This window comes from Octodon degus, unplaced genomic scaffold, assembly GCF_000260255.1.
Source record: "Octodon degus isolate 3935 unplaced genomic scaffold, OctDeg1.0 scaffold00158, whole genome shotgun sequence".
NCBI lineage: Eukaryota > Metazoa > Chordata > Mammalia > Rodentia > Octodontidae > Octodon > Octodon degus.
The window spans coordinates 4,239,150-4,265,685 of record NW_004524734.1 but is presented as its reverse complement, the minus strand read 5'-3'; the positions used below and the strand labels follow the sequence as shown (position 1 = coordinate 4,265,685).

The window sequence follows — 26,536 nt, the reverse complement described above, 5'->3', positions numbered from 1 at the left end:
GGAGATGGAGACACAGAGAGAGAGAGAGACAGAGAGAGAAACCAGGGGCCAGATACTATACCAGAATCACAGTTATGTAACACACACACACACACACACACACACACACAGAGGAGTACTTCATTGATCCTCTCATTACCTTGGCAACCAATCAAGTTTGCAATCTACCTTAGCTGTTGCAAGAGTAGACAAGCAAAGTCTGTGGTCGGGCTGGCCAAAGGTGCTCAAATCTGAGCACACATCTGAATCACCTAGAGTCTCCACCATAGCTGGTCTTTTAAGTTTCTGAGTATCAGCAGGTCTGGTTTTTGTACCTGAGAACTTGCATTTCTAACAAGTTCCCAAGTTATGTCAGTGCTGTCTGGGTCACACTTTGAAAACTGCTTCCCTAGACTAAAGAGAGAACTTTCCAAGAATAGGCATGAACACTCTCTGTCACAGCTTTGAGAGAAGGTGATGGGGGTGGCATCTAAGGAACCAGTTTGTGAGCCACAAGGTTTCACTTTTTGCTAGGAACTCAATTTGTAATAGATTGAGTTTCCTTCCTTTGAGATGGACAGATAAAACACAGGGTTTTAAATTTAGGACCCCTTTCAAGACCTTTAGGAGGATGCCTAGAAATGAGTAACATGGTTTTTATAAAACTTGCCCAAAGAAGATATTCTTATATTCTTTTTCTTGAAGAGGGTGGCAGATATTGTCTCGGTTTTAGGTCCAACTAAACCCAGGAAATCAGCACATTTAACTGGTACATAAGAGAAGAATGTATGTACAGCAATTAACCACTAAGAAGAATATATGCAGTGTATTATTTGTTGAAACTGTACTTTCGATTTGATTTGAAACTGTCTCATTGCTATATGTTTATCAATAAAACTTTGAAAAGAAAAAAAAAGAGAAGAATGTAAGTTGTAACAAAGAATTTTTTTTGGGGGGGGTAGGGTAAGCAATAAGGGTAAATGGGGACATCATCTGAGAGGACTTGAGCTTCATACATGGACTTTCTGTGGAATTTTAGTTGAGTGACTTCATTGTCGCATTTAAGCCATTGAAAATCCAGGTTGACCTTAGCCTATTTGGTGAATGATGCCCTTGTTCTTGGTGAGAGTAGGTTGTTATATTAATTTATTTGTGAAAAGAGGAGATGATTTGGAGAAAGAGACAGGTTCAAATTTTGATTTCATCTCTTATAATTAGTTCACTCTTTCCCTATATGCCTCTTTTGTCTGTAAAAAAAAAAAAAAAGTTATTAATAGTAGCCAAGGCATTATGGCTAACAGGGTGCTATAATGACATGATGCTGTGAAGATATAAAATGCTACCTGGTGCTTGTGTTTACTAGTTATAAGCTATATGCAATACTAGTTTACATCAATACAATGAGTGAGGAAGACTGTTGTTCTAGTTCAGGAATCAGCAGACTATTTCTGCACATGGCCAGACAGTACTGGGGGCTTTGTGGGTAATTCAGTCAGTCTTAGCTACTCACTTCATCATTGTTAAGCAAATGAAGCCCTATACAAGATATAAATGAAAGCCGCATGGCTGGTTTCCAGTAAATAATTAATATAAAGACAGGTAGGGTGTGATAATATGCCAAAATTGATCCAAAATGACACTGCCCTTCAAATCAGGAACTTCCAGCTGATTGTGGAGATCAAATGGATACTGGCAATAATGAAAGTTGTTTTGTTTAAATTCAGCACTAATGGATCAAAATGCTCATTCAAAGTATATGTGCTTTAATTTCTATAGTTCTCTGGTATAGCTGGTGTCTTGTGAGGGGTACACGGTGGCCTAGGAAAAGCAAAGTAAAGATAAGGAGAAGGGTATCAGTAAGAACAGGCAGAACTCAAAACTCCAGATTGTTTCTTTGCATGCTTCTTGGAGCTGGAAGTAGTGATTCTAAGTTCAGCTTCTCTAACATTTCTTTGGGACTCAGCCTCAACCGCAAGGGCCTAAGAATGGAGCCTTAGAACCACTAAGAAATTTAAGTGGTTCTATTTTGTGAACTCTTAGTTGTGTTTTTAAAGATGTCTTATGTGCCCACATTTGTGAATATGGAAAATTGAAGTGAGAGGGAAGTTTTAGGAAATCCATCAAGAGACAGTTGCCCACACATCTTAAAAGGGATCTTACTCATGACCCATGAAGGAAGCGGCTATAAATATCCACAGATTTTTATGTGAACCTAAGTTTTCACCTCTCCTAAATAAATGCTTAGGAATGGGATTGCTGGGTTGTGTGGTAGCCATATGTTTAAGAAACTGTCAAAACACTCTGAGGTAGCTCTGCCACACTGCAGCCTTGCCAGCTAAGTAAGAGAGTTCAGCTACAGCTCAATATCCTTGCCAGTTATTGGTGTGCTATGGTTTGTGTCTAGTTGTTCCCTCAAAGCCTCATGCAGTCATGGGATGGCTTCCAGAGTTCGTGATTAATTCTTGATCTAGTGCTGGGATTATGAGTGTGAGTGCTGCTGGGATTATGGATGTAAGCGCTGCTGGGATTATGGATGTGAGCGCTACACCAGCCCTGGATAAGATAATTTGCATTATAATGTAAGGAGGGAAGAGAGGCTTGGGAGCAGCTTCAGCTGCTGCTTCTCCCTTTGCTCTGTGCTGTTTTCTGCCACCATGAAAGGCTACCCTCTACCATGTGCCACTCTGAGTGCCTTGGAGCCAGCCAAGTATGGAGTGAAACCTCTACTAACTGAGCTAAATAAACAGTCCCGTGGGTGTCAGGCATTTTGTCCCAGCAAAGAGAGAAAAGTAACTCAGACACAGTGTTACCTATCAAATTTTGAGTTTTTATTGTTGCTGTGTTTAGCATTCTAAAATATGTGAAACAGTAACTCTTTATGGTTTAAATCTGCATTTTCTCAACAACTAATAATGTTAAGCATCTTCCTTGTGCTTATAAAAACAAAGTATTTTCTTGGATAAAGTATGTTTCAAACTTGCAAAAATTGGGGTTCAGTGTTCTGATTATCAGATTCATTTACATTTGTTCCAAGCTGGGAACAAAGCTTACACATACCCATCCACTGCTAGATGGATCAACTGTGGTGCATTCTTACATTGGAATTCTCAACAATAAAAAGAAAACCAACTCCTGCTACAATCACCAGTTCTCCTGAGGGAAAGATGCAAGATGCCAAAAGTCATATACTGTATCATCCCATTTATGTGACATTCTGGAAAAGGCCAACTTATTAAAGCAAAAGCAGAACAGTGATAGGCTGGAGGTGAGGGAAAATACGATTTTCCCCCTTAGCCTCACTTTGCTACCCTCTACCTTCTTCCTTTTCAACTGTGGATTCAGAACCGTTGGAACTTGGGGTTCTGGTGCATAAATACAAATTTTTTCTGTAGCTGCAGTCATGGAAGTTGCCAGTCACCTACTATGTGGTCCTCCTTTTGCACTGCCCAATGACTGTCTTCGTCCTTCAATGTGTGGTGTTCCTGCCCTTCCCTGCAATTCTGCCTCCCAGGGAAAAAGCCAGAGAGCTCGATGGGGAGGGGCTGAGTATTTTATGAGGAAAGCACTTTTGGTTCTATTAGGATTCTGATAGTCTTAGAGGGTAATGATTTTTGCTCGTCCCCGCCCCCACCAGCTGGCAGTTTGGGGCCATGGGCGCTGGGGGTGGGGGTTGAACCTCTTGAAACAGAAGTCCAGTGAATGCCAGAGAATCACCCATGGTCTTTGGTCTAGTGGGAGGTTTTGTCTGCTGAATATTGCATAAAGAAAATGAGCTATGCTGCCTGCCTGGGGCTTGGAAGCCTTCCACATACAAAGACTTTTGTTGTATACATGTATTATAAATAGCCTTTGGTTTTATAGGGCAGAACATGAAAACTCCAGGCCATTGGGCAGGAGATTGTTTTTTGTTTTGTTTTTCAGATTTTCTATGAGAGCTGATTTAAAGAGATAGGCTAGTAGAATCCGGAGGTCTTTCAGATAAAGGTCACATCCTAATGTGAATGCAAGCCACGCTTTGCAATGTCTGACCAATTCCATGGGACTGTGGAGCTTTCTTGTACAAGTACAATGCATATCACAGAGTCTTCCTCATAGTGCCACTGGGGACCCAGTCCTGTCAAATAAGCTGGAAATGTTACTCTTATGTACAACTCCTTGGCTTTGATTGTCCAGGATCTGAATTGAAATCTCTTTTTTTTTTCCTATTAGTCATGTTCATGAGTATGCTTTGGATAATTTGCATCTGAGTTCTTGCTACTCAAAAGAAGAGTCTCTGAGTAAGACCAGGGGTATCACCTGGGAGCTTTTAGAATATAGGCTCTGTCCCAGAGCTTACAAACCAGAATCTACATTTTGACGGATCCCTGGAGAGTGCATTGGCACATGAAGTTTAAAAGGTCATGAGGCATGTTAGGGTCCTGCTCACATGTCCTGCCTGTTCTGTTAATACTCTTGTTAGGGTCCTATGTGACCTGTAGGTGTGAATGTGAGTTAATAGCTCTCTGTTACAGATGAACTAAATAAATGCTCAGTGCCAAGCCGGGGACCAATAAATAAGCGCGGTTGCCTCCTTCTCAGGGCTCATAAGTATAACGGGATATAGAAGGGTCTACAGTGTTCCATTGTCACTTGATGTCCTTCGCCATGCGCAGGGCGCCCCTTCTCTGAAGACAGCCTCCACAGTGTGCAGTCTGTGGCCCCTGCCTCCACAGCCTTAGTTTGCTCAGCAGGGCCTGCTCCAGACCTACCCAGTCATGCTCTCGGGCTGAGACCCTGGCACCTTCACTGTAACAGTCACTACGTATGTTGTAACTTGAGAGCTGCTGGCCTGGGTGTGGCTGTGCCTGGTGCGGTGTGACACAAAGGGATGTTTAACTGTAGTCACCAGTGTTGAAGGGATCGATCAGCTGAGCTTTCTTTCTAGATTCAGGAGATATTTGAAGTGGCTTCTTGTTCAGAGTTGTTTTTATCTTGTGCTGAGGCAATATAAAGACCTCGTGGGTGGTATGTATGGATAGTTCGAGTTTGTATTTCTGTATTTTCTAGTAACATGTTTTCCAGAAGCAAATTATAATGCTGTGTTCTTTAATGAGTTAAGCGTGTGAGCATTGTTAAGCAATCCCATGACATTCTTGTTTAATGTTTATACTCATGTAATCAAACAAATTGAAATTGGATTATGTCTGTTGCACATTATAGCAGTTATTATCCAGTTTAAGTGTAGGTCTAAAAGAAATAAAATTGATTTTTCTATGCTACTTGGGGACATCATAGATTATTGGTATGCTGGTTGAATTTTCAATTAGGCTTGTATGGGCGAGAGAAAGATAAATGTCTCGTTTTTTTAAAATATATCATGCAAATAAACTGTGATACCTCATTCTAATTAGGAAGTAGGATGACTTAAAAATTTGATGATCTTCTTACATATTTTTATTAAGCTTTTAATAAAGATTTATAAAGGACTTTTTTTAACAACACAGGATGATTTTATTTTTACATAGGACCTAGAACACTTAAGCTGTCGATTAGGTACTGAATGGCAGAGCAATGTCCCCAGTTTATGCCATGAATTCATAGGAAATAGGTTCCAACAACTCTGTTCCTTTCCATTGGTCCTCACAAAGGGTGCTTCTCTGGGTGGGGCAGGCTGGCACTTTAGTTGAACCCAGGTACCTTTCTCTTTGGCATCCTTATAAAAGACTTGTAAAGTGAATTTCTTAAGGGATATTTTAATTTTTAGAATGAAAACAAGAGCACCTTATAGCAGTTATTACACCAATGACTACCTTATTTATCAGAGAATGAGCTATAATAGCTACCAGAATTTCACATATATCCAAACCTATTTTTCTATAAAATAACTTTTTTCTTAAAAATTACCTTATTCTTAAACATCTGTGTGCCAGCCCTGTGAAGGTACTTGCCTGATGTTAGGGATTCAGCATTGATGGAACTTGGAGACAAAGACTAATGTTTTAACAGCACCTGCTACAAAAGCAGAGTGATGGGCAGGTGCACACAAGCCAGGGGTGGCAAGCCCAGGGGAAGGAGGGGCAGCCTCACAGAAGAGGTGACATTGGATCTGGGCCCTCGCTCGTCGGCAGGTGTTTGCCAACTAGAAATTTATTATTTAAATCATCAAAGTATTCCATGCTAATCACACGGTCATTTAAAAAGTAGAAGAAGTATTAACACACTAAATTTAAACATTAATGAATGCGCTGTGTGCTTATTATCTGTGGGAAAATGTGCTTACTGCTCTCAGTGGAGCAGGGAGCAGCCCACAGACCACCCGCTTCGATGATTTGCTAGGGGATTCCCAGCGCTCACTCAGTGCTGCCACACGCATGGTTGTGGTTCTGTACAGAGGAAGGCTGCATATTAAAGTTGGCCCTGGGCAGCAAGCAACACACAAGGCAGAATCCAGGCCTGCAGCCATCCTCTCCCTGGAAAACCATGGACAACATGTCTTTGTTCCGCCGAGCAACCACAGCACAGAGCATTGTCAGCTCAGAAAGCTCATCTGATCCTGGGCATCAGGAGCTTGTACAGAGGCTCATCTGGCACTGCAGAGATGGAACCAGGACTGTAGGACCCGGAGCCCCGAGCAGGAGCGGGCGCTGCTGGCCTGGAAGATTTTCTGTAGGAGTCAGCGTTTGGCCCAGACTAAGAACGAGAGGGATCGGCCAGGTAAACAGAGCAGGGAAAGGCATTTCAGAGGTGGGAACAGCTTATGCCAAGGCTTTGAAGTGGCAGTAGCTCTATGTGTTTCGTGGCTGGGAAGAAGATGAGGCTGCAGCCCTGAGAGCATGGTGCAGCAGCAGCTGGAGAAGAGAGCCAGGGACCACAGCCAGGTGACCTCAGAAATCCTGAAGGTAGCAGTGGACTCCATTTCCAGTGCAGTGAGAGGCCCCGAGGGAGTTTCAGAGCAGGAGCATGGATGCTCATATTGTGATCTTTTTACAGAGGCCTGTCTGTGGCTGCTGTGAGCATGTAACCTGTTGGGAACAAGAAGAGAAGCAAGGAACTGTTCAAACACTACTGTCACCACCTGAAGAGAGGTGGTGGCTAGAACTAGGCTGGTGGCAGGAACTTGGAGAGGGGCACCAGTTGACAAAGCAGTAGGAAGTGGCATTGGCAAGACTTGTCACACCTGCCTTCGCTGCCAGCAGACCCCAGCTGTCACACTATGCTGTCACCCTGTGGGCATCTAGCAGTCTTATCTGATGTGCTGCTGCTACCCTGCAATAGGCAGAGTCACACCGCCAAACTTACTAGAACTGTGTGTGAGAAAGGAGGAGGCCTTTCAAGTGCAGTCCTGTGAAGTTGGCTCACCTCCAGACTCCGCAGTTCTGCCCTGGCTGCTGAGCCCCAAGCCTCAGATCCACCACAGCCTCACGTCCAGTCTGGGCTGTGGTCCAAACATTTGTGGCCATCATAGCAGTTCATTGAAATAATGGAGGTGCACTCGCCATAGAGTTAGATGCACTATGAATTAAACTATACATTTTCTAGAAAGACAATAGTTAACCAGAAAAGCCTAATCAAAAATTGTCAGCACAGAACCTAGCACTAGAAAGCATTTCGTAATTGTTGAACAAGTAAATAGATGTTTGGGCCTGTTTTAAGATGTGGACATTAGGGCCATCGAGATAGCTCAGCAGACTAAGTGCCTGCTTAGGCAGCTGCAAGGCCTGGGGTTCAATCCCCAGGCACACTGAGCAGGGCACCGAGATGGGTCGTAGTGGCACACACCTGTAATCCCAGATCTGGGGAGGCTGAAAACAGGAGGATCACTTTGAGTCCAAGCTGCATAGTGAAACTCTGTACCAAATACATACATTAAAAAAAAAAAAAAAAGATGTAGACATTAAAAAGTTCACCAAACACTTGTGGGGTAGTTTTTACCAAACCCAAACAAAATCTAGTTACACACTCCCTGCTTTTTTCCCCACATGTGTATTTCCTATTTGGTCACTTTCCCTGTAAAAGGACTGTATAAGCTTTTAAAAGTAGCAGAAATGTAGCTAAGGTTCTCTGTGTTTTTCACTTTATTAATTGGCCTGTCACATAACTGATTCACGCCCAGAAACAGAAAAAGGAGTACTTTCAACGCGTACGATACAATCAGCAAAAAATCCCAGGTATTCCTTTGAGACCCTTATTTTGGCCAGTGGTTGGCCGCACACATTGAGAATGCTGTCACTTGGCCAGCTAGACACTTTCCTGCTTCCTTGTCTATGAGGGAAGGGGCTGTCAGCTAGAGATGACCACGTCTAAGCCTCAGTGTGATCTTGGCGTCCAGGCAGCTGTAAATAAGAGGTGCATTAAGAGAGGCAAGGATCACAATTGTGGGTAGAGGTGAGCTGCTATTGTGGGTCTTGTGTCGGTTGGAAGGTGAGAAATACTGGCTAGCTGCTGCCTTTTTAAATCCAACTATTCAGATTTCTCTAAGCTGTGAACGCTTTCTGCTTTGTCTCAGCCCGTGCAAATGCTTTCTGTCTGCGGGCCGCCCATCTCACCCCTCGCACCAGTGGGCTTAAAATGAAGTTTCTAAGTCCTGAGAATCTAAAAAGGGAAATGTGTGTGTATGGGCAGGAAGGGGAAGATGCCACCCCTGGCTTTCCAGTCTACCCCAGCTCATAGCAGCTGGGAACATCTGGCAGGAGCATCTGGCGGGAGCACCTGGCAGGCAGGGGCGGCGGGCAGCGAGGCCTAGCAGCCAATGGGCTGCGGCGGGCGGCGGGGCGGGGCGGGGCAGGGCGGGCCTGCGCGAGAGGCGCGGATGTGCTCGCTGGAACTTGAGCGAGGAGCGGGCTGTCGCTGGGTCGGGGCGGGGGCAGCTTCGTGCTTGCTGGAGCCTGTGCCCAGCCCAGCCGGACGAAGGTGAGCAAGTTGGGGAGGAGTTGCGCGTCTTTGCGGGTGTCTTCAGAGGTTAGATGTAGCGAGATGGCCCAGGAATCCGTGGGACAAAGGCTGCACCTTCCTTTTCTGAGTTAGCCTCTAGCCACGCGCCTGGTCTGGAGGGATTTGGGGGGTGGGGCGGCTGGAAGAGCCGAGAGAGGCTCTTTCTTCCGGGCTGGCGGGAAGAGTGCGAGGATGGTGAGAGGGAGGAAGAGGCATCTTTGATTCCAATTTACTAGCGCAGTGGGGAGCGGTTCCGTGGTGTTCTATTGATGGTTTACCCTGAGCTTTTATGATACAGCCGACGTTTGTATGATTGACTCGGTGAGTACATTCATCTTGCCTGCCCCCACGGCCACCGCCAATGCACGTGTCTGCCTTCTAAATTAGCACTGAGAAATATTGCAGGGTCTTGTTAATGCACTATTTGAATTGAAAGCAATATCCTTTGGTGCATGAAAACTGCTTTTCCAGATAATTTTAGTTACATGATTTTATAATGTTGGTGTGACTTCCCTGTGAGAAATGTATCAAATTCCCCAAATGCAGAACTACTGCCAATTTACCATGTGCCTGCTCTTGGCGTTGAAAAGTAGTGTTTTTTAAAAGAAAACTGTGAGGATTTAAGTATTGCTTACAACACTTGATTAGATTGTCAAGGAATCAGTCCTTTTCTGGCTATTACATTTCCCTGTGCCAATATTGTATCCAGGCACGTGTATGGAGCCCCTAATTAATGTGTAGTCATGAATCTTCATTGCTGCTTTGGCTGAGAGAAGGCGGGAGGAGGCAATCCCATTAGTCTTTTGCCTTCTTTTTATAACTGTGCAGCTGCCCTTGGCTTTGACTTGAATCATGAATGGAAGTTTCTGCCTTGCTCCCTTTTTGGTTTCCCTAGACAGTTGAGCCATCTGTACTCCCTCAACCTTGTCTGACACAAAAGCAGTTTGTAAGTTTTCTCCCCCAAAGTTCAGACCTGTTACCTGCAATGAGAAAGGTTACTAATTGTCTCAAGGCCTTTCACAAGAAGTTAGAAGGACAGGCCCAAAAAGCCAGCTCTAACTCTAATTTTATGTAAGCTATCTCTGGCCATGGTCTTCAAAATGGAATGTGAATTAAATACTTAATGGGGAAAGTCTTTCCACAAAGCATCAACTCTGAAGCATCTTCAAAGAGATGCCAAGCTTCTTGGGCCAGCAGTGAGAACCCCACTTCAGTAACACCTAGCTGATTGAGGGGTTCTCACTTCTAAGAGTCTTGCCATGTCCTGACTTTTCAGCAGTGGAGATCATTTATTTTAACAAGCATTTACTGAACATCTGCTGCCTGCCGGCCTGGCCCTAGGGACTCCATGGTAAACACAACAGGTACTCCTTGTGTCTTGGATCTCAGTGTGCTGGCCTGGAGCCCATTTGTAGGCTCTGAGATGGGGCACTCCTGGGCAGCAGTGTGGGTGACACTGAGGGTAGACAAGACTTTGCGCTGGCCGCTCCCCTGAAGGTCAGCTCAACCCTGGGCTGGAGTCGCAAACTGGTAGCTCCCAGGTCTTCTCCAGTCCACAGAGGACAGTGACTCAAACCAGTCATTCCACGCTGGAGTCAGTTTTCTCAAACTTGCTTGATTTGATCATAGACAGCTCTCTGAGGAATCTAGGGCCAGTGCTGAGTTCTAAAGGGTTTGACCTGCGGCATTGTTTAGTTAGATGTGATAATTCTAGTCTGCTGTACAAGCTGTCAGTCGTGCAGTTTCCTTCTCTCCCTGTACAGCTGTCACCCTGCTTACCCCCTCAGAAAATGAATTTCATTGTGTTCCACTGACACCATCAGCTCTGGAGTGTTAAAGAGATTAAGAGGTTTAGGGATTTAGAGCCCAATCAGAGCGCTTCTATTTATTCTGTATGTACTTTTCATGAGTTTGGAGAATGAGCTGATGGCTCATAACTCCTTATTCATCTGGGTGTTCTCTTTTCCACAAAAAACCTAGGATCACATATTAGATAGTAGCATACCTTGTTCTTTCTTAAGTGCCTGTTTTGAACATAGGATATGAAATTTTTGAGTTTTTAGACCTTAGAATTCCTTAGATACCTGGCATAGGATATTCTGTATAAATCATTGACCTATTGAATGAACAGATGAATCAGTGTAGGTGAAAATACTTAACTGTTAAAAAAAAAAAAACTTGATTGTCTGTTTGGGGGTTTAATTATGACTGTCTTGATGTGTAACCTCTAAGTTATCTGCTGTGTAGCATATGTGGAGCACCTACTGTGTGTCAAACACCTTAGCAAGTCAAAAGAAAAGGAGACAGACAAGGTTCCTGTTCAGAGAAGCAGGAGATAAGTCAGAGCAGTTCAGGACATAGATGCTGCTGATTTCCTTAAGAGAGTCAGCAGCTTGCTTGAGCAGCAGAGTAGCTTGATGAGAAGCGCCCACTGGGAAGCGGCCTGCGTGGGCTGGAAGGTTAAACTGGGCTCAGGGCTGAGAGGAAGCCAGCCTGGTGGGGACAGTAGCAAGGTCTGAGCACTCTGCCTGCCCCAGGGTCAAGAGGAGGTCACTGTGGCCAGGGCAGGAGGCTGGGGGCTGTTCTGGGATAGGTGGGGCAGGTAGGTCCCACAGGCTTTTGAGCTGCACTTGAAAGTTTGGGTTTGATTGCCATGGAAAGCTCTTGAAGAGTGGTGATCAAAAGAATCTACTTTACTTCATAGAGAAAATAAGAAAAGATCTCAGGAAATGCTGCTAGGGGGAAGGGGTATTGGGAAGCAGGGTACCTGGCTCTCCAGTCCTGCTCCAGGGGGATCACACAGTGGAAGGCAGGCAGAGAGGAAGCAGGTCGGGGAAATGGTGGTGGTTAAACTGACAGGGTTGACTGTAGAAGATGCAGAAAGGAGAGTGCCCTAGCAGCGAGTCATTGGGTATTTCTATTGGAAATGCGTATTAGAAGAAACAATGACTGTGCGAGGACTGAAGTGTTAAGTGCTGGAGCCACTCACTTTAAATTTAGCCACTCACTTGTCTAAATTTTTATTCTGCAGTATGAATGGGCAGGCAGACCCAATGGAGTCTGTGCATTTAGCCCTTTTCCCAAGTTGTTTTTTCCCTTCAGCCTCCTGACTTTCCTTTTCTGTTGGCTCAAGACCTTTGAACATTTTCCTGGCATAAAAATAAAGGATCAAAGTAACAAAAGAAACTGGGCAGTGTGGTGGTGCACACTCAAGAGGCTGAGGCAGAGGGTACTGCGAGTTCAAGGCCCTCATACTTGAACTGAACTGCATAGCAAGACCCTCATCTGTATCAAAAAAAGAAGAAAGAAAGAGGACCAGGGAGATAGCTCAGTAGAATAAGTGCTTGCCTAACAAGCGTGGGGTCCTGAGATCAATCCCCAGTACTGGAAAAAAAAAAAAAAAAAAAAAGAAAGAAAGAAAATAAGCCTTAAGCTATATGACATTGTTCTACATCTTTACTCAGCTTTATAAGAAACAATTGATAATTGCATTTGAAGTTAATTATTTCACCCAAAGCACCCTCTGTAGTTCTAACAGCTGATGTTCTCTAATAAATAAAACTTGCTCCATGGGTATTTCAAGTCAGAGAATTGACTCCTTCAGTAACTTTGCAGGATATTTTCTGAGTATTTTGGGAACTAGAAAAGTTGTGTCCTGTATGTGTAAGGTAGGATAATGAAATACAGGTGTTCCTTGATTTGCAAAGGGGTTATATTGTAGTAAGCCTATTGTACACTGAAAATGTGTCACCCACATGTGAATCGAGGGTGGGGATGGAGGGGAAGAAATGATTAAAGTACGTTGTGTGCATGTCCAAATCTGACAGAATGGCTCCCACTAATCTGCAGAGCCAATATGCGCTAATAAAGCATTTGAGGGAGAAAAAAAGAAATATGCTGTGTAGAAAATGCATTTAATGCACACAGTTACGAGCATAGCAACATGGTGCAATATGGGCCACTACCCTTCATGCTCTCTTGGCTGACTGGGAGCTGTGGTTCTTTCGCTTCTGCTGCCCACTATCACAAGAGAGTGTGAGTGTTGCACCACGCAGGGCCAGCCTGTCAGTCCTGAGTTTCTGAGGGCATTCTCTGCCCACTCCGTTTAGTCACAGAATTATGAACCTAAAAGCATATGGCATCTTTGTCAGGGAAGTTTGATTTTGAAAACAACTTTGGTTTGGTTTTGCAAGAAATATACTAGTGCAGAGAATTGGAGTATTTTGAACAGATGGGAAGGGATAGGGGAAAGTGAGGCTGCCAGCCTTTCTGATCTGGAAGCCTGGGCTGGGTACCCTACAGCATGGAAACTTGTCTGGGTATGAATAAATTATGACAGTTGAAATAATTATGATAGAAGAAAAGCAGCTGCTGAGAGTGCGGTTGACAATTGGGGCAAAGTTGGCCTGATTCTGTCACGTCAAAGCACATGTCTGTTTGCCAGGCTACCTGACAGTGCTGTTTACAAGGAGGCTGGCATGTTTTGGTTTTCACTCCCCCTTCCTGCTTGAAATAGTGCAGGAGTCATAGCCTACTGCTGATCTTTTTGAAGTGAAATGGCTAGGGCACATATCCGTTATGGGTACTTTGACATGTCAGGCATTCATGTAAGATTTCAGGTGAGCAGAAAAGGTTGTTTTGTTTTGCTTTTGTTTTGGTGCTGTAGATCAAATTCAGGGCCTTAAGCATCCCAGGCAAGCATGCTGCCTCTGGCCTACATCCAGCCTTATCTTTTGGCTCTAAAGAATTTTCAATTTGGGAAAGCTTGCATGCCTTCCTTTTGGTGGCTGTGGTTTGGATGTGGTGTGAGCATGGCCCCCAGGGGCTCATTTGCTGGTGTGCTGGAAGATGGCTTCCTGGTATTGGAGTGGCAGAGCCTTGAGAGGTAGGAGCTAGCACAAGGAAATTAGGTCATGGGCACAGCAGCCTCAGAGGGATTAAAGCTGAAGTCCTGGGAGGGCAGGTTTAAAAGTGGGCTGGCCCCTCTCCTAAGTGTCCTCTTGCACACACCACACCCTGCCACCCGCTGTACTGCAGAATAGCAAGACGCCCTCAAAAGCTGAGCAGATCCCAGCATCATGCTTTTGGCCTCCAAACTGTTGAGTTAATATCACTTCTGTATAAAATACTCAACCTCTGGGATATTGTTACAGTAACACAATAGAGAGAATAATGCAATTACTGGAATTGTTTCTAGACAGTCCTGAAGTTTATCAATACTGTTAAGAATTATCCTATCACCTGAACCAGTCAAAGGGCCTCACACTTGGCTTAAACTCTGCTGCTGTCTTAAAATTAAGAACATTTTTCTCATGGGGAGCTTTGCATTTCCATTTCATACTTTGCTCTACAAGCTACTTAACCAGTGTGTGTCTGTGTTGTGCACCGCAAGCCTGAGTCAGATTGTGGTCTAGGGCAGGGGTTGCAGCGTCTTCCTGGTAGTTATTTCAGGGTTTGTGGACCATGTGGTCTCCGTTGATGCTGCGCAGCTCTGAGGGGTGTCACACACAAGCATCGTAGTCTGCACTGAAGCCTGTGGACACTGCTGTGCCGCAGCAAAGCTTCACTAACAGAACAGGCAGAGCTTGCTAACTCCTCTCTACAGGACCTGAGTTGGACCAGACAATTAACAGAGGATTTTCTGTCCTTTGGAAAAAACAAGGTTCAGTCACCTCTGGCCATTTCTGTGATGTGCTAAAGTCTGGTCCCCAAAGCAAATTCTTGTAGACAGTCAGGGCTTTCAAACCATTGCCAGCCTCTTCTTAAAGGTGGTTTGTTGATTCTCGTCAAATATGAATGAAGACAGGAGGCAGACTCAGATGGTCAAGTAGGATGATGCAGTGGTAACATCATAGGCTTTCTTTACGTAATTTTTTTTTTTTTACCGTTTAATTGAAAAGGAAAAAAACCAAATGCTGGATCAAGAGACTGACTTCCTATAGAAACACCTGTGGGCGTCCCTGTCCCTCTAGATATTCGGGGTGCTTCCTATGGTAGCCTTCAGTGGGCCTCTGGCTCAGCTCCTGTGGGGCATATTGTCTTGTGTTCCCCAAGTAACAGGCAGTACAAATGAAAAGAAAATTATCTATGGAGCTAGTAAATCTTGATAGAAATCAATATACAAGGGAAATTTATATGTTGATTTCTAAGAGCACAGAACCTGTTTTTTATTTAGAAAAATATTTCAAAGAAGGAATCCTTAGGTTCCCTGGAATCACCATTGTCATTTCTACTAGGGTGATTGGCGTTTAGGTTTGCTTTGGCTTCAGATAGAGTCACGAGAGATTAATGATTTGCTCAGTACTCTGCCTCCTGCCCAAGCTAGTGAGATATGTTTTCTTAACACTGTTTCTGGTGACATGAAAATGGAATAGGAGCTAAAGTCATTTTTAAAGTGCCATCTGCAATAAACAACAATAAGGGAGGAAACATCCAGCCAACACCCTCTTGGCACTATGCTCCGAGCAGGCAGGGAGTACTCTGATTGTCCTGTTCAGACCTCACTCAGTCTTTCACAGTATTCACTGACTGCCTCTGCTGCACCAGACAGTGGTGTCTGATCAAGGCAGAAAAGGTCCTGCCAATACCGGACTTGACTGTTTTGGTGGAGGGAAAGGAGACAGACGATGAGACCCTGAGGAGGGCCGTTTCAGATGGCTGAGGTCTGGTCCTGACGGGGTGGGGGTGGGGGGTCATCCAGGTGTTGTGAATGTGGCCAAGATCGGGAGGAGTCTGCACTGGAAGCCGTGGGGCAGTGAGCTCTCCAGGGAGAGGAATAACAAATGCAAAGGCTTCAGGGCAGAGGTGAGCTTGTGTATTTGCAGTTTGTGGTGAGTATAAGCCAGGAAGCAGGGAAAAGAATTTAAACCGAAACAGTGTTAAGTTAGTGTTGATGGCAGCAGCAGTGGACAGAGAGAGAAGAAAGCTGGGCCATCTCTCCAGCCAGACGTGAGGTCGCAAGCAGGGCCGACCAGTCAGGTACCTGACCCAGCCAGACCGCTTGGCGGAGGGAAGGAGGTCAGCCAGTCCAGGAGCTGAGGGCATTGAGCAAATCCACTCAGGCTCCCTGAACCTGAGAGCCCTCCTTTGCACGGTGAGAATCAGGATGCTCCCTGGAGTAACACAGCCAGGGGGAGGACAGCAGAGGTACCCTGGGGCCGGCGATGGTTGCTAGGTACCAAAACAGCGCCAGGCTATGTAGAGGAGCCAGGCAGGCTACGTAGAGGCGCTCCACAGATCAAGGTTGCTGTTGTCACTTTGTTAGTAGAGGGCTTGGTAATATGGATGCTGCTTTTTCTTTAGATATTATTGGGTGTACAGAATGGCAAGAATACTTGAGCCTAGATGGAAATGAACACAATTCAAATGAAGGCCAAGCATGTCACCTTCTGTGTTATCTACCCTAGTCCTCCTCCAGCTACACAAAGAAGAGAGGAGGTGGGTTAGAGGTGCTGATGGTGATCACCCCGGGTCTCCTCGAGAATCTAGAAACTGAGTTGAGGCATGGCTTATCCCCTTGGCTTAGTGCTTATCTCCCTGGTTTTGATTTTTGTTTGGGGGATTGTGGGATTTGGGGTTGGTTGGGTTGGGTTGGGTTCTTTGTTTGTGTGTGTGCAGTACGTGCTAGGCAGACACTCTAGGCGCTGAGCCCCATCCCCAGCCCGTCACTGCTCTTCCTGCCAGGGGCTGTACCTTCAGGGCACTTTCTGCCTGGGCACCTCTCGGTGGGTTCTGGGAGCTGTCATCCTTCCTATCCTGTATCAGAGTCTGTAATGCACACACTCTCCTGCCCTATCAGACACAAGCCTTCTAGGCATCCAGTGTTTGTATTTTCCCTTCTGTACTTTCAGGAAGGAAACTGAGGCTTGTTAATTCTTGCTGCCTTCAAAGATAGATTTTTTAAAAAGTACTCACTCCTCTCACTTTTTTCCTCTCATCAGTAAGCTGGCTGCTATCACATCTTTTCTCCAAAGGCATGAGAAAGCCCTTTGTTTAGAAGAATGTGCCTTGAATTTCTATAACCTTACTGCTCTAAATCCTGGGGCCTCACACTTAACCATGCTGAACTCTGACTCCATAGTTACCAGCTGAGACACTGGTGCTGTGGGCGGGCCGGAGGGGAGCTTACTTTGGAAACAAGCAGAGTTGGTCCAGGGCAGGTGTTCCTGGCACACTTTGGTCCTTGGAAGGAGAGACCCTTTCCCTGAGCTGAAGCTTTTTAAATTACACTAGAATCCAGATGGGAAATTTGTGTCAATTTGGATTTCATTTCAGCGCTGATGTCCTTCACCTTTAGAATGCAGATTCTGTGGGTGTCTGGGAGAGTTTCAGGGATCAGAGAAACTTACCAGCTCTAGCACCCTTCAGAGATCTAAAGAAAGTTGTGAGTCCATGCACATTTTTCTTTTTTGGAACCAGGGATTGAACTCAGGCACTTGCACTTGCCAGGCAAGCACTTATTCTACTGAGCTATCTCCCCAGCCCCATTTTTTTCTGAATGGTTATCAGATTCCCAAACATAGCATGATTCAAAACAAATTAAGAATGTTCCCCTGGGCCAGCCTCCAACCTTGTCGAAGGGACCACAGGCCTAACCCACACAAGTCTACACTGCGAGCCACCCCTGCGGTGTAAAGGAGTTCTCCATGGATTAATTTGTATGCAGTCCTTACAGCTCTCTTAGGATGTGAGTTCCACTAGTATGCCCATTTCACAGGTGAACAAACTGAAGAACAAAGACAAGACCCCCAAGCAAGGGCAAACTGCGAATACATATCAGTCACAAAAGCGGGAAAAACATAAAGCTGGGGGGGAAAATAAGCCATCAGGTACAGAAGCCAGTGTAAGAATTTTCATAACAGACAAGCATCAAAAAATAGCCTTCAGGGGCTGGAGAGATGGCTCAGTGGTCTAAAGCACCTACTTGAAACAAGCTTGGCAAAGCACAGGGACTGCGGTTCAATCCCCAGCACCACATGCCAGCCAGACCCGCCCCCTGGTGGGCTGAGCTGGCCACACACACACACACACAATAAATAAATGTAATAAATAAATATAAAAAAAAATAGCCTTCAGCCACGTATAATGGCTCAATCCTGTTAACCCAGAACTCTGGGAGGTTGAGACACGAAGATCACAAGTTCAGACATCTCTTGGGCAATTTAGCAACTTAGAGAGACCCTGTCTATAAGTAAAACATTTTTTAAAAGGCCCAGGAATATAGCTCATTGTAAAAGACTGGATTCAATCCCACCACCCCCAAAACAGCACCACACATCACAGAGGTCTGCAGAAGTCACTGTGAGCCAGGCAGGGCACTGGAGAGGCCTTGCCTGTGTACTCAGTGTGGGAAGTGGCTGATGCACGCTGCCTGAGAGGTAGGTGGCCAGCCAGGGAGGAGGAGATTGTGGTGTCCTCTCCCAGAAAGGTGGGAGAGACACTGTTGTGCTGGAGCATGCACCTTTGCCATTGTTGTATCTTAGGAATTACCTATTGTTTGATGCCGGGTTAGCTGCCAGGTAATTCTGTTATCTCCGGCTTATATGCAGGAAAACGTTGCTGGTTACTCCTTCATTCACTTTCCTAAGAAGCAGCTGAGAGCATGCTGATCAGGCGGGCTTGGGATGTGCAGCGCCAGAGGAATTAATCTTGGGGTTTAATTCTTTCCACTGGCATCTTGCACAGAGAGAAGGGAGTGAGCTTGTGCCCGACTCTAAATTTAACCTCTGCTCACAGAATGGCTTGTCTCGTGCAGAAGCCCCACTTTGGGCTGATGGTTTTCTTTTTTCCAGAAAACTTATGAAGTGTTAAATTAGGCAGAACAGTTGCCGCTGTCCATAACCCTTGTGGATTTTTGAATATTTCAGAAATCCTCTGAACCCCCTCTTGTTGGCTGGTTTTTACCTCACACTTAAATCAAGCAGTTCTGTTAACCCCCAAAGAATTAACAGGGTTCAGAGCTTCCAAGTTCTTCCTTCAGGGCCGCATATTAGTTACTTCCTTATGTGATTAAGGAACCTGACAATGTGATTGGCAGTGGGGCTAATATAAAATATCCCAGGCAACAGTCATAATTATACTCAAAAGAAAAATTGTATTCTCAGGCCTTTAGATTCAGGATTATTGGGCTGTTTTTATCATACATTAGACATAAGTATTTCGTTAGGAGTAAGAAAAGATTTGGCATACACCAAGAGTTTTTCAAGGAACCCTGCCTGCTTGTTTTCAGTGTTGTCGACAATCTGAATGGTAAGAGGTAGCTCAAGCCTGTCATGAACTCAGAAGGCCCAGGCTCTGTGACCTGCTTAGAGGCCGCAGCTGTGTGCTTGACCTGGGGCGGAAGCCAGGCCCTTGCACCCTTTGCTGTCAAACTAGGTTGCTGCCAGGGGCCGACCTCCAGGATGAGGCCCAGGAAATGCAGACGACCCTAAGCTGGAGGCAACTCCATATCCTCCTGTGGGGGTGGTGCCCAGCACGAGAGAGAGGTTACCGCCCCTTCCCTGGGTGACAGACGCTCCCCACAGAATCTGTCACCTGAGGCATGTGGGTGAAGGCTCACACCATGCAGGTCACTGCTGCTGTGCTTGCACCTGTCGTACAGTGACCCTGAGCCAGTGTCTTTGCTCTCACTACTAGCTCAGTATGCCTGGCACATAGAGGAGCCCCAGAAATGGACAACAGAGTAAGCAAGGAGAAGGTAGGCGCCCAGCCCAGAGGAGCACAGGCCGGGTTCGCCTCCCCTTTCCCGTGGTGCTTCGCCAGGAGCAGGGACTCTTGTTCCTCTATGTGCCAAGTTCTTTGCCCAAGACTTCTTGAGCCCTGCCTTGTGCACCTGTGCATAGGGACTTTCTGGGTTTGTCATTTGAGGGACAAATCATTAGAGGACTGCATGGTTGTGTAGAAGTGTGAGGCACCTATCAGATATACATGAAGAAAGAGCAGAATTAAGGTCCTACAGCCTGTCATCAGCCCATATTTACCAATGTTAGCTGCGCAACTTTAACCAAATTCCTCAACCTCTCTGAACTTGTCTCCTCATCTGTCAGCGACACCAGTAATATTGGCCCAGCAGTAATACTGCTATATGAGGGCATACAGAGTCAGAGCTCAATAAATCAGATTGTTAACCTGAGAGAGCTATCACATGCTATAATCCCAGCATATAGTAAAAAGTACATGCTCCACCTTGTGCTGACTTTCACTTGAGACTGTATAACTGCAGTTTGGGCTTTGGGCTCTTCCTCCTGTGTCACAGTGTGTCATGGGCACTAGCCTGTGTCCAGGTGCACAGCTCAGCCCTTCTGCTTCACGGCTCACTGTCTGGTGTGCAGGGTGCTCACACAGTGATGTTAGCTGTTAGCCCCATGGGCCCTGCTGGCCGCCGGATGACCCCACTGGCAGGGACAGCAGGGGACAGTCTCTGTGACTGTGGATTTCTTCTGGTCTTGGCTATCTGGCCTGCACTCGCACCTCTGCCACCCAGCCTGTATATGACGCATGTGTGTCACTCCTCTGGGGTATCTACCCTTGGGCCCTTTTCAGTTGACTGGGACAAGACTAGAAGAGAATGGTGACAACTGTAGGGCAGGGATTAAAAGCCTCCATCAATGATTCCGGCAGCTCGAGGCAGCTCTGGGGATGGAGCCAAAATGTGCCACCTCCGAACCCCAGGCTGCCCTCCATGCCTCTCCTCTCCTCCCTGGGCTTCTCTGTCCTCTCCCTGTGGCCCGAGGCCTGCTGGAGCTCACCCTTCCTACCTCCACCCTTGTCCTGCTCCGTCTCCCTGCTGCTGCCCTGAGCATATTGTGCAAGTACCTGCGTTTCCACATTGTGGCTCTGCTAGAATGTCAGAGCCTTGTAAATGAGGCTGGGCTGTGCCCTTGATGCTGTATGGTTTTTATCAGGAGCAGGTAGAGGTGGAACGTGAAGATAAGTTCTCTGCCAGTGTTTACTGCAGTTTCTTGCATTTGCCTCTGATATTTTAAGCTTGATGACCTCCCCCAGGGTGTTTCAGCTGGAATCTCTTGGCTTCATCCTAACATGGCTCAAAATACCCACACTCTTTTGGGGGATAGAGTTCAGCTAAAAATAAACTCCGGAGGGCTATTAATTGCTGCAAGGTTGGGAATAAGATGGACTGTCAGGGTTCAGAGTTGCTGTGTTATTTGCCGGATGCAGTGTGAATGCTAACGTGTTGTTTCTGTTCTGTTCCCTCATGCCTTCCCGGACTCAGAGAGAGGTAACCAGCCGATTTTCCCTTCTCCCCTTTGTGGTGTCCTCGTGCCTGGCAAAGCTCACTTGCTTCCTCCGTACGCATCACCATCCTCACAGCCGTCCTTGCCTGGGACAGGCAGAACTGTGTCTTGTGTTGTTTAACCATTTGTGTCCATCATTTACAACAGAGCCTGGAGGTACATCTGGGGCCCTCATCCTCTGCTGGGTGTGGACTGATTTGGGGACAGTTAAGTATAGTAGCAACGTGGTTACTTGGTGATTGCTAACAACTGAAAATCCCGGTCAGCATGCTAGGGAGTAAGTGGATGGAGATGCTTGGGCTCCGTAGCATGCTGTACAGGGAGTATTTTTGTGCTCCTCGCAGAGTCAATATTAGTGCATATGTATTCTAGAGTTCTGAGGGAATGCTTGACATTAGCCTGCTAGCCAGAAGCACTAGCTAATAATCGATTTCATTATCAATTATTAGCCAAAATATGTGGATCTCTGCTCTTTTGCTACCCAGGAGAAAGCACTGTGGAGACCATGGAAGCATGACCTGAGCCGTAGTTAGACCTCAGGTGCCTTTTTCCTGTGCTCTGAATGTCCGCATGCCCATTGGATATTTGGAAGCTTTAAGCTCCACTATTCGGTAGCTCCATTTAAAAAAAAAAAAAAAAAAAAAAAATCCATTTGTGCAAAGGAATAAGGGCATTTTGAGATTATCTCCTTGAAAAATGTCTGGGCAAAGTGCAGAGACTCAGCCAGTGTGCTCGTTGTGTGCGCCTGGCTCCCAGGTGAGCGCTGTGGCTGGCCGGGAGCTGGGAATTGACGGCGGGTCTTCGGCCTGCCAGTGTGTACTGCAGTGCTTGGAGCCAAGCGCCGCCCTGGCCAGCCAGGCTGGCAGCCATTCCTCATCCTGGCCACGAGTTGAGGAATATTGGGACAGTTAAGTATAGTAGCAACGTGGTTAGTGCTGGGCGTTTGGAAGAAGAAGTCAGCGTGGCCCAGTGAGACACACGCCCAAGATGGGCCTTCTGGGGTGTGAGTAGAACTTAGGCCTTTTCAGGAGGCCGTAGCACAGGTCGTGGCTCTGCGGGACCAGCGCTGAGTGTGGGTCCCGAGCACTCTCACCTGAAGGCCCACCGGGTCCTGCCAGAGTCCGCGGTGAGGTTTGCAGGTTCTTCGTTACTCCCTCTCCTCAGTGAACTCGGGTCTGCTCACAGGGAAGCAGCTGCCCTGAATGCTAACAGCGAGCGCTCTCCGCTAGAGAAGGTCTGCCCACCTGCGCTAATTACAGGTGATCCCATTGCAAATCTGCCACAGTCAGTGCCTCTCCCGGAAGTGCCCACCGAGGAATCCCTGGTGAAGGTGTGTGCCTCCAGGTGCCAAGCTGCTGGGATGCCACGCAGAGCTCGGCCTCCAGCCTGTAAGAGGAAGAGAAGGGCTACGTGCTGAGGAAGCAAGATTAGGGGTACTCACGTGTGATGCCTGTGACAGCGAGGGAAATGCACGGGAAAAACACCTCCGAACACCGACATTCTGGATTGGCCCCGCAGGAAGATGAGCTGCCTAGTGCCCTTCCTCCCTCTTCCCTGTCCCTCTGTTTCTCTACAAGCTTGTCAAGGTATAATCCAGAAACAAGAACAGAGTCTTGGAAACAGGACTCATTTTTCTCCCAGGCTTTGCATAACTTATTACCACATTTGGGTCCAACCCTGGAGCCCTGTAATTACACTGGGTCCTCCTGTGGGCCACCTTTTCAAGTCCCACATGGAATCCCACACTGGGCCCTGCAGGTGAGACCACAAGGAAAGAGAGCCCGGTGTGAGAAAGAGCTAGAAGCGTCCCTTGGCTGCTTTTTTGTCCTTGTTCGCAGGTGGGCCCTTCACACTGTGCTGGTAACAACTCTGGAGGCTTACAGTTTTCCCCCGGCAGGCAAGCTGGGAAGGAAGGCGGACTGGGACCAGTTCAGGAGGCCCCGTGCACTTTAAACCAGCATGCACTTTAAACCAGCGCAGACCCTCTAGAACATCCCTCATGGATAAGGAGACAGTGTTTCAAAGTGTTTTCTCTTGCAGTCCTTTTCCCCTGAAATCACCACCATTTGTCAGATGCCTATCCTAGGCCACCCTTCAGATTCCCCACATGAAAGCATGTATTTGACCTGAACAAATGTGACTTATGTGACAGGTGTTACCCCGGGGTGCAGGCTGTGTAAGAAATAGTGACAGAGGCCCTGAGGAGAGAGCGGATGGAGAGGGAGCTAACAGGCTGGGCGGAAGGAGGGTCATCCAGTTACGTGGGCTGTTGTGTAGCTGATAAGGTCAGCTTGTTCTCACAAGGAAGCAAAACTAGATCTCTGCAGCTATGGTCGCAGGGAGGCAAGTTTCAATTTCTCATTAAGAAAAAAACAAACAAAAAAATATGTATATATGTATGTATGTTGCTTCACTGGGAGCCTTCCTGCAACAGGACAGGCTGATATAGGAAGGAAATAAGACTTCAGAGCCTGCCTATTCTGGCTATTCTAGGTGTTGGGGCTGTGGAAGCAGGGACTTTGAATAGTCAGCCTGTGTGACCGCCATGAGGTGTGCAGCCCCCTGCTAAAGTGGAGGGAGAAGTAAACCCACAAGCAAATTCCAGTACCCTACACGGCAAAGGGGAGATTTAGGGAAAGGATGGATTATTCTGTCTTAGCTTATTTTTCCCCTTCTAGAATCCATTTGAAAAAAAAAAAACTTGTTTATTCATTCACTCCATTCAGATGGATCAAACCCCTACAGGGAGATTAGAATGCTGTAGAATTGAGAAAAATAAAGGCAATCTTTGGTCCTTTGCCATTAAGAAATTTGTGGCTGTCAAAGATGTCTTCTTGCTGACATTTTTATGCAGCAGAACTTAAGGCTGGTCCTCTGGGGGAGTAATTACAGGAAAAAATAGAAAAAGGATAAGAACAAAAAAAAAAAAAAAAAGGTGGAACCCGAAGAGCTCAGTAATCAGATGTGGAGAGGTAGCTGGCTCCTGGTCTAGCCCCTAGGAGTGGTTTAAGGAGGAGACCTAAGAAGCGACAGTGAGTGGCAAAGCTTCTGGGTCCTTGTCTGGGAAGGAAAATGCGTGAATGTCATCACTGCAGGGAGCAGAGTGAGACTCCCTGTGGTCCAGTATGTCACTTCGCAGATGGCTCCTGGCCCTGTGTTACACATACTGTGAGGTCAAACAAAGGACAAAAATGACTCCTGTTGCTGAGGGTCAGATGGAGCACTTCAGACAGGTGTCTAGAGAATTGTGGAAAATAGGAACCATGTTCTGACAGGGGCTTGGCAACCCCATAGGCCTACTGTGTGGTTTTGTGGGTGAGGTCTTTGGTCCCTGGAGGATGCCTGGCTGTGTGGGACCTGGTCATCAGGGAGGGGCAGAGAAGGCCATCTCTCCAAGCTGGGACACTCAGCTCTGTGGAAGCCAGGACTGCTCTCACAAGAGGAGAGAGGTGGGGGGGCAGGGAGCCCCAGTGAAGGTTCCCAACATGTCCCTGCATTTCCCTGGCCAGCCTCTGCTCTCAAGATGGTGCCAGAGCCTCTGTGCGCCCTGCATGGCTAGTGCCTGCGTGGTCCCTCAGCCCAAGGAACTCTCCCCTCCTCCCAGAAGCACCCTTTCCTTGATGGCTTTGGACTCCTCCATGTTCTCATTGGCCCTTCTACCTCAGAGAGGCCTTTAAATGTCCGTCTTCCTCAGGCCCCAGCCTGGTGTAGCCTTCCTTCATCCCTGACTTTAGCCCAAATCTATGTCTCCTTCACAGTCTCCAGGCCTGAGCTCAGGGACCAAGTGGCCCCCTGCCCACCTGCGTGGGTGGCTTCCTCCTTGTGGCCTCTAGTCCCTCAATTTACTTGTGCCCCTCCCCCACCCTGGTCAGCGGGGCGCTCTGTTGACCTAGCAAGGACTCCGGGGTTGTTCTCAGTTGTCTCCCTCATGTACCCACCTATCTGCCCCACCAGCACTTCTTCCCACGAGCACCTGCTCCCCAGTCCTCACAGAAGCTGGCTTTGCCCTCTCTGCACCTGGCTCATACAGCCCCCAAATGTCCTCCCTCCCTGGGCCCACCTGCCTCCACCAGAAGCATGTGTCATAACACTCCAGGCATTCATCTGTAATGCTACAAGCCCAGAACAGAGGAAGGGTCAGAGCCCTACCTGGGCACAAGGTGCTGCGCAGGCGACTTGAGTCCTGGACACCATGCCTACAGCCACACCACAAGCCCATACCACAGCACCATGGGTGGTTGAGGAACCAAATTGAATTGAATATTTAAAGAAATATAAATCTTGAATGTCATATCATAATGTAAAAATACAGAGCCAAATAACAGCTGTACTGGTTTCCTGTTGCTGCTGTAGTAAATTATCACAAGCTTAAGTGGCTTAAAGCAAGACAAACTTAATCTCTTACAATTCTTGGGGTCAGAAGTCCAAAATGGATCTTTCAGCCTAAAAAAATTACCACAGTGTTGGCAGGGCTGCATTCCCTCTAGATCCTGGGAAAAATCTCCCTCCTCTCCCTGCTTCCTGGCCCTGCCTGTTAGGGTGCCTGCCCCTCCCCTCTCCATGCCCTTGGCCCCCTCAGATAATCCAGGGACATGGTCCGTTCCCAGAGTACAGCGCTTAGGACAAGAACACCTTTGGGGTTGGGAGGGGAGTCGGCTTCGCACCTGCCGTAGGACCCTCTTCAGGAGGCAGGCACTGAATGGCAAATGTGAGAGCAGCTGGCTAAGTAGCATTTGGATTTCAGCCTGGCTGATGAGCAGATTTGATTGCTCTGTATTTCTCAGTGCACAGAGGAAGCTCCTCAGCCTGCCCCTGCTCCAGGACTGAGGGAATGTCCCACCGCATCCCACAGACCTCCGCGATGATGGCTGGTGTCTGTTGTAGGGGGCTCAGGATGTGTTCCACAGAGATAGGAGAGGGGACGTGCAGATCCCTTGACCTCGCAGACAGAAAAGACAAAACCTCATTTCTTCCTGGAAGTGGATGAAGTCTCCAGAGGGTTCAATACTGGCCTCATACATTTTTGCCCCTTCCTCTGTTACCTGAGAGGACCTAGGAAAAGATAAGCCTGCATTAAGGGAAAAAAACAAAGTGTGAGGATCTCTCCCCAGCAGTCTGAGGCTTCTAAATTTCTCCTTTGGAAAGATGTGGGTTCCAGACTGTTACCCTTAAGGACCTATCACCATTCCCAGAGCAAACACTAATACAAAGGCTAATAATTTTAGAAATTAGGCCTAAGGGGTTCTGTGTAAAGGAAGAGTGGGTGCTCAGCTACAGTCAGGTAGGGCGATCCCCTTGCACCGGCCAGGTCTGCTCATCCTCTTGTTAGTGACCCTCGGCTCAGACTCAATACCTGCCGGAGTCCCAGAGAATGCAAGGCAGAGCTGAGGAGG

The 26,536-nt window shown here is 46.9% G+C and overlaps 2 protein-coding genes across 21 annotated transcripts in view; one reads left to right on the top strand and one right to left on the bottom strand.

Annotated features, from left to right (window-relative positions):
- Apbb2 (amyloid beta precursor protein binding family B member 2) overlaps positions 1–26,536 on the top strand; it is a 359,894-nt gene that overhangs the window by 313,437 nt on the left and 19,921 nt on the right. For 11 of the 20 annotated variants that reach the window (XM_023702774.1, XM_023702776.1, XM_023702787.1 and 8 more), the window contains one exon: positions 19,368–19,373. The exons of 6 other annotated variants lie outside the window; for them this stretch is intronic. In XM_023702774.1, coding sequence (XP_023558542.1) covers positions 19,368–19,373 — 6 coding nt within the window. Of the gene's footprint in view, positions 1–8,783; positions 8,869–19,367; positions 19,374–21,015; positions 21,128–26,536 lie in introns of those variants that run through there. 3 more of the 20 variants (XM_023702790.1, XM_023702791.1, XM_023702788.1) reach the window with 3 other exon arrangements.
- Nsun7 (NOP2/Sun RNA methyltransferase family member 7) overlaps positions 25,485–26,536 on the bottom strand; it is an 89,516-nt gene continuing 88,464 nt past the window's right edge. Inside the window, exon 13 of the mRNA XM_023702792.1 lies at positions 25,485–26,195. The gene's annotated coding sequence lies outside the window, so the exon portion shown is untranslated. The remainder of the gene's footprint in view (positions 26,196–26,536) is intronic.